The sequence below is a fragment of the Phoxinus phoxinus genome, assembly GCF_949152265.1.
Source record: "Phoxinus phoxinus genome assembly, chromosome: 2".
NCBI lineage: Eukaryota > Metazoa > Chordata > Actinopteri > Cypriniformes > Leuciscidae > Phoxinus > Phoxinus phoxinus.
The window spans coordinates 46,422,718-46,433,945 of record NC_136877.1 but is presented as its reverse complement, the minus strand read 5'-3'; the positions used below and the strand labels follow the sequence as shown (position 1 = coordinate 46,433,945).

Below are 11,228 nucleotides of genomic sequence, written 5' to 3'. Positions count from 1 at the left end.
ATTTCATCAAAAAGATTTTCATTTGTGTTCCGAAGATGAAAGGAAGTCTTAAGGGTTTGGAACGACATAAACATTCATCAACTCGCAACTCAGTTGTGGTAAACGGAAGCTAAAGCATGTTAGCTTGACTTGTGAGAACCAATGAGGTTCATTCTCGTGTTACGCATCACGTTTGAGCTTCTGCAAGAACCAATGAGGTTCATTTTCATGTTACGCATCACATTTGACCTTGACGTTGAAATCTTTCGGATTTCATCAAAAAGATTTTCATTTGTGTTCCGAAGATGAAAGGAAGTCTTAAGGGTTTGCTAAACGGAAGCTAAAGCATGTTAGCTTGACTTGTGAGAACCTTTTACATGTTATGAGATTATTTTACGTTATGCAGCACATTTGAGCTTCCGCAAGAACCAATGAGGTTCATTCTCGTGTTACGCATCACGTTTGAGCTTCAGCAAGAACCAATGAGGTTCATTTAAGGTAGTTGCGTAGCTCTCAGTGGAGTATCAGAAAGCTCTTTCTGATCCAAAAGATCTTCATGTGTTCCAAAGATGAACAAATGTCTTACGGTTTTGGAACGACATGAGGGTAATGACAGAATAAAACATTTTGGGTATCCCTTTAAGCAAGTAGGCGGCAACTTGTGTTGTGAAAGAGTCATTGAATTATTCACTCAACCTATATGTTAAAAAACGATTTGTTCATGACTAACAAAAATTGTAAACATCAGTGCTGCTCTGAGCATAGCTCATAATATAAAAAACCGACTCAGTAAATGGGGCGTGTTCATTTAGAAGGTCGAACCTATTATATGTTGTCCCAGCATCCACAAAATATGTTTTTATCCAGGAACATGTCTGACTTTGCAAGATCCCGATGACCCCATATACAGCCAGACACAGGGTTTAGTCAAACCATTTCAGTTAAGAGCCTTTAAGAGGGCAGTTATTTGGTTAGGAAGTCACAAAAAGAGGCAATTTATAAGATTTTTTTTTTTTTTTTTTTAGAGTTTATATTGCTTTTATAAAATTAAAATGTTCTTTATTTAATTTGAGTAATGACTTTATTCTACATGATGATGAGGTTGTGTGTTATTATATAATATTATGACGTCATGACACAATTACAGCACAATATCATTTAGCAACTTCTACTAAACGTTATAGCAGCAAAAGCCAAATCTGAATCAGAGCATAAATATAAATGATAACAAATCTTTCAAAAACAATAAAATGATTTAATATTTTTACCATTTAAATAATACTGAAAAAACATTTACTAGACTATAATTGTAAATATGAGTTTTACTGTAGATAGGCCTATTTCATTTTCATTCTCAAATCATTGTGAGTAAACTTCAGTTTCTCATTTTTACAACATGCCACATGTAGTATGACAAACCCTGCTATCAGGGTTATGGTCTTTTCCTGGGCAATTTTGGCAGCAATGTTCAATATTTGTTAGGTTTGTGTATATACAGAAATCGACTAAAAACAGTATTCATCTCTTATTTTATATGCAAATATTTTCAGTCCAGCACACCTTGTCATGCAATCAAAACCGTCCACAGATGTATCCCTGTGTATCATCCACAAGAGGGACTCATTATCATTTATGAAAAAGCCCATTCTGGACGGTCTCCAGGATGCTGCATTGCATTCAGCCACTTACAGATCAAACAATCTTACATTCAAATGCCAATCATTGTTGTTGTTGTTGTTTCAAGTGAAAAACCAATGAGGTTTTATTTTCTATATTCTACATGTTTGCTTAAAAATCAACAAACTTTTTTTGAAAGAGAATATCATTCTTTATTTTACAAAATATGTAGATAAATATTCACATAACAGTCAAGGACAGGGATAATTGTAAGACTATACACGCATTGTAATATGAACTAAATTAATTCATATAGAGAGAGCCCATAAAGTATTTGAACACTTGAATGTATAAAATAAATTGAATTAAACAAAATATTAAACCAAATAAAATCTTCATGACACGAGAGTAGAGCTATTCTCAGAACTTACCTCACAATTTTCCCATTTCTTTGAAAGGTACACTATGTAACTTTTTGTTTGTTTAAAATTCCCTAAATGTAAATCATACGTTAATACACAATCAATCCTTCTTTTAAAACTTGTTTTTGTCTCTGATTTACTATTTTAGACGTGTCGGATGGTTTTCATGTGGAATTGCCGTGTCACTCGCCTTGTCATATTTATAAATAGAGAGAAGTTTCTCCGGCTACTTTGACGTGAGTCTGGTGTGTGAGTGACAGAGGTTAGTTGACAGTGAGTGAGAAAGGTTGACATGGAGCCGCTAAATCTCAAACCTCAAAGAGAACGAGACAGAGTTCGTAATAAAACAAGAATCAACATTAGCTTGGCTGTTTGGAGATGGCGAGAACTGACTGAGGGATTTGAAATGTTGTAGAAGCGACGCAGAGATTATGTTTTTATTAAGATATTTTTTTGAACAGATGAATTGCCATATGGCTCTTATTTATGTTCCTCTCACATTTGTCAACCAGGTGTCACAATACTTTATTTTGAACAAAATATAAAATAAAAAAAACTTTGAACCTCCTGAAATGTTTTGCTTAAACTCTGCTCATGCTATCTAAAAATACCAATTGGCTTATATTTAGTTTTTTTTAATCCAATGAAATTCAAACATTTGAAATGTTCAAATATTTTAGGGCAACTGTAGATTTAAATTACTCAACCTGTCAGTCATCAAAACGATCTATTTATAATGATCTAAAAGTTCTCATTTGGAAGATGCAGGGACAGAATAAATAAATGAACGCATTTAGAGGATGAACACCCATGTCCTTAACTTCTTAATTGTGAAAAAATCTTGGCCCAAACACAACCCCAAAAACACAAGTCAGCACAAACGCAATCCAGAAGATGATAGCCAGAACCTGAACACACATCAGACTCTTCTTGTGTCTCCTCAAAACATCCATCTCTCGATGCAGCACCCCAGGTGGGTTTACCCGTTCTGTGCGGTCTCCCATCTGCTCCACCCTCAGACTAACAGTGGGCAGGATTATGAAGCGCGTATCCCTCTCCCCGAGGGACAGAACCAGGCGCTGGGTCACCGTGGCCAGCCGGGCCGACACCGACGCAGGAAGGCGGAAGGCAACGGGAGGGAGCTGGGCGAGAATCCGTGAGTTGCAGGGGAGAGAGTAAGCGTCGCCACCCTGTAGTGGGGTGGAGTGGCGGCACAGGGGGCAGGAGATTGAGGGGGCGCTGTTGGGGTCAGGCGGGTGCAAAGGAGTGAGCTGGATTTTGCGGAGACACTCCGTGCAGAAGACGTGAAGGCACTCCAGCATGCGCGGGAGTTTGGAGTCCTGGTCGTACTCCTGATAGCAGACAGGACACTCCACCTCTGGAGACTCTGAAGGAAGCTCAGTTTGTGCAGGGGTCGGTCGAGTCTCTGACATGATGGAGGACTTCGGGATGATGCCACAGAGCTTTAAATCTTCAGGAGGGACTTCCAGGGTCTGAATTAACCTAGAAAAAAAAAGTTATTTTAATTTTTAAATGTTCGTTTTTGGTGCCATATTTCAAACATTTTCATATAAACATACACTTTAAGATCTCACTGTGGTCAATAATTGTAATATCCCTTAAAACTCATCTTTAATCACCAAAATGACACATCTAAAAGTTTTTTCCTTAAAAAAAAATCCCTTAAAATAGCTTGAATGTAACTCTACACCCTTGCCTCATTTAGTATACACTGTTCTATGAATATGCAAATGAGCCCCGCCTCCACTCACTCACACCAGCTCAGAGATTCACTCGTTGACGATCACACGATGACCTGATTGGTTACAAGATAGTTTGTGATGTCAGAAACACCAGCGATTTCAAACCGCGTTTTTAAGTTCACTGCAGTTTTAAGGAGAAATACTCAGCAATGGTGTAGACTTATGAATTTGCACATGGTTTGTCTTAAAGCATATTAAAAACACCACATAGACATATAAACAACATTAAAAGCATGGAGAACACAGGGTTTATTCATGGGAAAATCTTATTTAAGCCAAAACGACATTTAGCGCCTTATTCATTGAAAACCGTATAAACATTCACAATCACAGCGCAATCTAGTCAGATGCTGACGATTGTGGAATTTCGGTCAAATACAAGCTATTTTCTCGGTGTATAAAACACACAATATGTTTCAAATGATTATTCATAAATATGCACTAACTACAAGACAAGACAATTTAGCTGTTGTGTAAAAACGAACAGCAATCGTTCTCCCCTCCGCCGTGTTTAAAGTTTATGACTCGCCCAACTCGGGAACTTGGGTGTCAAAAATATCCCTGAGATTCCCAGTGGTAAATATGACTTGAGAGCCCGTTCATGTCCAATTTTTAACTAGGCAGTTCATATTTATGATAATTCTGACAGCATGTGAAGGCACTGCCACAGATGGGCAAAGCATTTGCATTATTTTGAGAGAGAAAAAACTTAGTAGAAGTACTTTTTTCCATGAAGATGATATAAATCCTAATTATGTAGAAGGTGCAAATACACACAAACACAAAACACTACCACTAAAATAATGCTATAAACATTCATTTAACATGTACATAACTCATACAACTGATAAAAACTCAAAAGAAACATTATTTAAATGAGAATCTATCCAATATGAAATGTCACACATACAGGGAATTCTAGGTATGCAAATGTACAATTTTAACTGTATTTTACTGTAAAATTACACAAAATGTCATGCTTGATCTACTTATAGTAAGCGAACTCACTGGTAAACCAAACGATTTTTACTGTAGCATTTTTACAGTGTTTTACAGCTAAAATTACAATACTTTGTAAGAGACATATGAAAAATGACTTGACCGTTCAATGAAAAATGTACGTTTTAAGTGCTATAGCTGCATCCATAACCATTTTACATATATACATGCATATAAAGATGAAATACTCCACTTTTTTATTTAACAGATTAAACCTGCTTAATCTAGTGGAACAGACCCAGTTTCACAAATCACTTCTCACACACGTCCTGCACATTAAATCACTTTTGTGCTGAAATGTTGAGAAACTGTCTTAGCACAATAACAAAACATCACCAAAGTGTAACATAGACCTTGTGATTATGATTATGATTATTAAATGTGCAGATACACTGACATTTGGTAAATATGAAAGTGTCATCTCTGGTTTTGGAGATACAACATATTAGTGAGGATTTCATCAGGTTTAGCTTTCTCGTGCACATAGAAACAGTTTCATAAGCCTCAAAAAAAAGTGTACACATTTATGATAACTGCACAAACGAAAAGTGACAAATACAGATTTGTTTATTAGAGCCGTTTACTTCTAATATACCCAGGCCATATTCTAATGTCTGTTGTCTTATTAGTGTTGCAGTTTCAATCCAACTCTCAATGGGGAAATATAGTCAAAGCAACCATCACTCACAGGAGAAGCTGCCTAGCAATGCAAGTCTCTATAGAATTAGCAACAATATCGTAAAAGTGCAGACGTGGACTTTAACATGCATTAAAATGTAAGTGTTGCAGATCTAAATATGCACAAGTGTTTATTTGTTCACATTTGTAGTGGCAATCTACAATTATACCTGAAATACCACACAACATCAAACAAGAACACCTGGTCGTGACTTGCTTACACAAGGATGTTGTTTTCAGAAATAATGAATGTAGTTACACTGACAATTCTACACTAAGGATATTTATTCAAGAAAACTGGCAACACAATAGAAAGGTTAAGTGAATATATGTTAATCTATTCATATATTCATATTCTATTCGCTCAAAGTGTGAAAGAAGGATGAAAGTTTCACTCACCAGTCCAGCGCCTCTTTTCTTTCAAGATGAGGCGGTTTGTGCCTTTTCAAACGCGAGTACAGGGTCCATTCTGGGTCAGTTTAAAGTCACAGAAAACCAACTCTAGTTACCGTTTAACACCACCTGCTTTTACGCTGTGTTTCTGCACGTTTACTGTTGTCTCTTTCTTTCAGTCTCTCTCTTTCCCTCCCCTGATGCCATGCTTCGTATCGCTGGGGTGGGAGCTGGTTTCACTGACATGTATTATCAAGAGAGGACTTGGTTACTAGGAGAGGGAACCGCACAAGAGCTATTGTTGCTGTGGGACGCTTTCATGGATGTGCCACTATGCAAAATATTACTTTTACAGCATTTTATTGTATACTTTGCTTTCGATACAGTTGATGGTTCTAAATTTGGTACCAATTTAGGGTTTGGTGCTAAAGAGAACCATTTTTATAACATTCCATAAAGAACCATGCTTTGAAACTGCTATAGAACCTTAATGGTGTCAAAAACAACCTTTTCAACAATAGTTTATTTTTGTTAGTATTAGTATTATTAATATTATTTATATATATTATTCATTCTTATTGTTTTTTTTTTAGTCTTCTATCTGCCTGGTCTTATAATATCTAGTTGTAGAAAAAAATGCTCTAGCAACATTTGTTGGCTGAATACATTAATAAATAACAATTGACATTGAACATGATGTACAGGTTACTCAAATTTTTTTAATATCATGCAAAAGTTCAGTTCTTTCAGTAATTCAACTTAAAATGTGAAACTAATATATTATATAGACTCATTACACGCAAAGTGAGATATTTCAATCCTTTATTTGTTATTCTGATTATATTCTAATTTTGAATTTGGGGTTTTCATAAGCTGTAAGCCATAATCATCAAAATTATAACAAATAAAGGCTTGAAATATCTCACTTTGCATGTAATGAGTCGATATAATATATTAGTTTCACCTTTTTAAGTTGAATTACTGAAATAAATGAACTTTTGCACGATATTCAAATTTTTTGAGTTTCAACTGTAGATGCAACGAAGACCAAGTTCCAGTCAAATATCTTCACAATCCTCTATGTCTTTACGTCCTTCATTATGTGTGTATTCTGAGTGGCATGTTTCTCTCTGCATGATAAAGTTACGACGGAGACAGCATCTGAAATAAACAATTGAGTTTAGAGTTACAGTGTGTCTCTTCCATTTGATTATGTAAAAACAATTATGTTTGTGAAGGTCAAAATTAGCAAAAATGACAGTATGTGACTCGTGAGCCCTGTACTGTGTTAAAAGGAAAAAGTGATGAGTCATGGGATAGCTAGTTTTTTGTGACTGCATGTTTAGGCATAAAGTAAAATCTGATATATATGGATCATAGATTCAATATCTCTGTTACTTACTTTGTGGAGAACAGAAGATGATCCTTAACTGAACAGAGCGGCTCACACTCGCATGTTCTTTTAAACTAAAAAAAAGAAAGACACATGATTGGTAGGAAACCGGCTACAATGTAGCGACAGTTTACAAAAGTTATAATTTATAGACATTTTAGGAAATATATAATTTACCTGTTGAGAGTGTGTTGACAGTCTGTAATGAGGAGGCTTTGACAGTTACAGATTTGAAAAAAAGGAGGGAATAAAGAACCCTGAACTCTAACATTTCCGATTATAAAGGTTCTAAATGGAAATGTTACTATATATGCAAATAACCTTTAAAGAACCATCTTTTTTAGAGTGTGCTGTGAAAAACCATTAAATTAAGCTATGTCAAATAAAGAGCGATATAATTTAGCAAATGATTCAATTTTGTAATGACTTATTTGTGCAGCTTAAATGAACAAAAGAGACAATTTCTTGTTGGAAAAGGTTAGTAGACCCCTATTTATCACTATTCAACGTGCATATGAAGTGCATACACCATATATAAACTTTTCTGGATTGATCTTCATAAAAAAAAGTCAATACAGTTTAAGTCACTTGGGTCCAGTGTTGTTTCGGACCATATTAACTTTTAAATATGGACAGAAACAGGCCAAACCTTCTTCAAAATATGTTCTTTTGTTTTGTTTTTCCGCAGAAACAAGTCAGTCACAACAAGTTGTAACATCACAACATTTTCATTATTGGATCACTTCTTTTAAGCTTTAAAGAACATCATGCCCAAATCAAAATCAGGAAGGTTTATGCATCCGCAAAGCCATTAAATATCAATAATTTCACTTATCAGTGCTGTTCAAATAAAGTTGGGGCATTATTAGGCAGGCCCGTATACACTGAAAAAGGACACAACGTTTCATATTAAGCACTTACTTTTCACAGATGATATCTGCACTGTAACATGGAAAACCCATGGGCAATAATAACTGATTGGCATTTTGATGCGGTTACATGAGTAAATGATTACAAGTCGTTTGCCCTCGAGTCTTACGAGACCGTGCAGACGGTCACATGTCTAGTTTAGTAGTGAGTGTTTAACTGCACGTTGAACTTGGCAGACAGTGACACATCCTCAGCCCACCTCCCACAGCTGACTTTCTCAACTTCCTTTGACCTTTATTTTTGTCTTGATCACGTATAACATGTCACGACTCCTCTTTCAGGATTTACTGTAAAACACAGGAATGATATAGTTTTAGGTATTTCTACAATAAGTAGGTGTGAGTGTGTGTGTGTGTGTGTGTGTGTGTGTGTGTGTGTGTGTGTGTGTGTGTGTGTGTGTGTGTTAAACTCATAATGCTGTTCAAATAAAGTTCGCCCACATACACCGAAAAGGGACAAAACAGGAATTCTGATCTTCGATCTAAACACAAAAGCGTTACAATAGAAATGTGGGTTCTGAGGAAGTATGTCCCGTGGCAGAAAGCAGAGGAAAAGCCAGCCGGCTGAAGCCAGTTTTGAGGCAGAGGCACACCCAAGCCCAAGTAAGGGAATGACGGGGCGGGAGAAAACGGGAGGGGGTGCATTCTGGGAAATCACACAGTGGGGTGTACAGTGGTTTTGTTTGGAAAAGGCTCTTTGCGTTCCTGTTTTGTATTTCCCTTACTGTAATCAATTGTTTATTTTTATGTTTCCTCCAAACTTACAGTATTGGGGCACTCAGTGTTTCATTAAGACATTGATTCCGGTAAACTTTAGGGGGGGAAAAAGAAAAAAGGCCATTTATTTGACATTGGCCTATATATATATATATATATATATATATATATATATATATATATATATATATATATAAATTAATTCCAGTTTTAACAAACTTACATAATTCTGTGTGAGTGTGACAAAAACGTCACCTTGAATCAAAAAAAAAAAAAAAACCCAAAATGAAATCCCCCTCTTTTGACAATGATTTACTAGCCTACTAGATTTACCTGAATTAACCCTAGGCTACAGTAAGATCTACCCACACACACACTGTGGAAAGGTTTCGGTTTTCCCTTTGATGATGGGAATATAGGTGTTTTCATAAATCTAAAATGCCTGGTAAAATCAGTAAATGGGGAATCCCAAGCCTTAGGGGCGAATTCAGGGTGACAGGTTAAAGTGTCCCAATCAACCTAAACTCGCACCATTTCTATTTATAAACGTAAAAAATACATCTGTAAAAACATGGTAAGACACGTAGGCCTAGAGGGCAATCTGATTTAACTTTTGATCATGTTAGGTCATATATTTAGAGGGCAAATGACATCACCGCGCTTAAAGCCGATTACATCACTTAGTTTGTTTATAAACGCAAATCCTGTTGCTAAAGGAAGTTTTCCTGAGTGTGTGAGTGAGTGAGTGCCGAAACACGCCTCCCTCCTACACCACCCCCGCCTTCACCAAACTAGCTATATAAGAAAACCCGGGTTGAATCACCGGCACTTGACTTTACTATCAACTAAGAGGAGTTCGCAACAAGAAACAATTCAGCAACCAGGACATCATGGTTCCAGACACGGAGTGCGGAATCTGCTACCGGACATACAACGTCAGTCGGAGGTGTCCTCGACACCTGAGCTGCAAACACTCGTTTTGTGAGAGCTGCCTGTTGACGCTCGCGAGATCCGCGGAGAGTCCCGTTACCGTAACCCGGATAGCGTGTCCGCTGTGCCGTCACTCCACCTCGCTGTCGGCGGAGAGAGTCCAAGACAACCTGCCGGTAGACGAGGACATTTTTGAGCGGATAGCAACCGCGCGCAGCTCGGAGGAATGCACGGATGATGATGATGATGATGAAGACGACACTGAGGAGTCCGAGAGGGACGCGTCCAGCCCACCAAAAGAGGACGTTTCGCCGACTCCTGCTCCTACATCCCGAAAAGGACACCTGATGAAAAGCATAAGGCGCCTGTGCAAAAGAGTCACTGGGGATCGTGTGCGGACTCGGAGAAGTGAGTATTCCACCTCGATAACGTGCTCGTTGTACACTCGCATCTGCGTTTAATACATTAGCCTAATTGAGTACCTAAATACTAATTGTCATTTGTGTTTTCAGATTGTTTGACTGATGAAGACATAAGGGACCTGGCAAAGATGTCCTGCTTCATGATGTGAAATCGAAGTTGTTGATTGTCTCAACTGTTGATCTCAGACATTCCTCAATTCAAAAGATGAAACCACACATGCACGATTTCATGGACCAGTTGTAATCATTGAAGAACCAACTGTTGAAAAACACACTGGTTTACTGCTAATCTGAATAATTGGGGTGGACATGGACCCTTCAATGACTGTTGGTGTCCGTGCCCTGCTTTGTACTTCTGAGTGACTGACAAAGATATATGAATGTCATGATTTGTTTTTGTTTTTGTGTGCGTTTCTACTGAAGAGGTGGAATGTCAGCGCCTGTGGGACAGTTTGCTGTTGGGTGTGGCTTGTTGCCATAACAGAAATATAGGGTTGTCCCACAGCAACCCATAAACATAAGAACAGAACATGTTTAAAAAACGTATTTAATTTTTTTTTTGGCTGAAATGAACCACATTGCCAGTATATTATTAATTTTAGGCCAATGTCATCTCTTTGGTGATGTTGTTTGCTGTTACGAAATAATGGAAAGAAAAAATAAGTTTACTCCTTTTTTTTTTTAATGGTCATTTATTTGTATGAAAGACTTGATAAATGTTACCTGTATTTGTTGTATCCTTTTAATTAGTATGATTATAAGGAGTTGTTAAGTGTTACATTTGTATCAAATAGAGCCTCAATTATGTTTACTGTACACGTTTCAAGATCACAAATTATTTTTATATATTTATTTTAAGTATTTTACATGTATTTAAGAGAACATATTTTTTACTGTATATGATTTACTGTATACCTCATGTGTACCAAATAAAACTTTTTGTAATATTTATGACAAGTTTAGCACACTGTCTTGTTTTCAGAAAT

General features: G+C 36.8%; 2 protein-coding genes across 2 annotated transcripts; one reads left to right on the top strand and one right to left on the bottom strand.

Moving 5' to 3' along the window:
• Window positions 1-2,023: 2,023 nt before the first annotated feature.
• Window positions 2,024-4,254, bottom strand: LOC306994653 (uncharacterized protein). The gene has a single exon (XM_079605343.1). The coding sequence runs from the start codon at window positions 3,449-3,451 to the stop codon at window positions 2,843-2,845; it is 609 nt and encodes a 202-aa protein (XP_079461469.1). The 5' UTR covers window positions 3,452-4,254; the 3' UTR covers window positions 2,024-2,842.
• Window positions 4,255-9,583: 5,329 nt separating this feature from the next.
• LOC306991346 (RING finger protein 227) lies at window positions 9,584-11,199 on the top strand. The gene is made up of 2 exons (XM_079599077.1): window positions 9,584-10,228; window positions 10,333-11,199. The coding sequence occupies exons 1-2, from the start codon at window positions 9,781-9,783 to the stop codon at window positions 10,389-10,391; spliced, it is 507 nt and encodes a 168-aa protein (XP_079455203.1). The 5' UTR covers window positions 9,584-9,780; the 3' UTR covers window positions 10,392-11,199.
• Window positions 11,200-11,228: the final 29 nt, after the last annotated feature.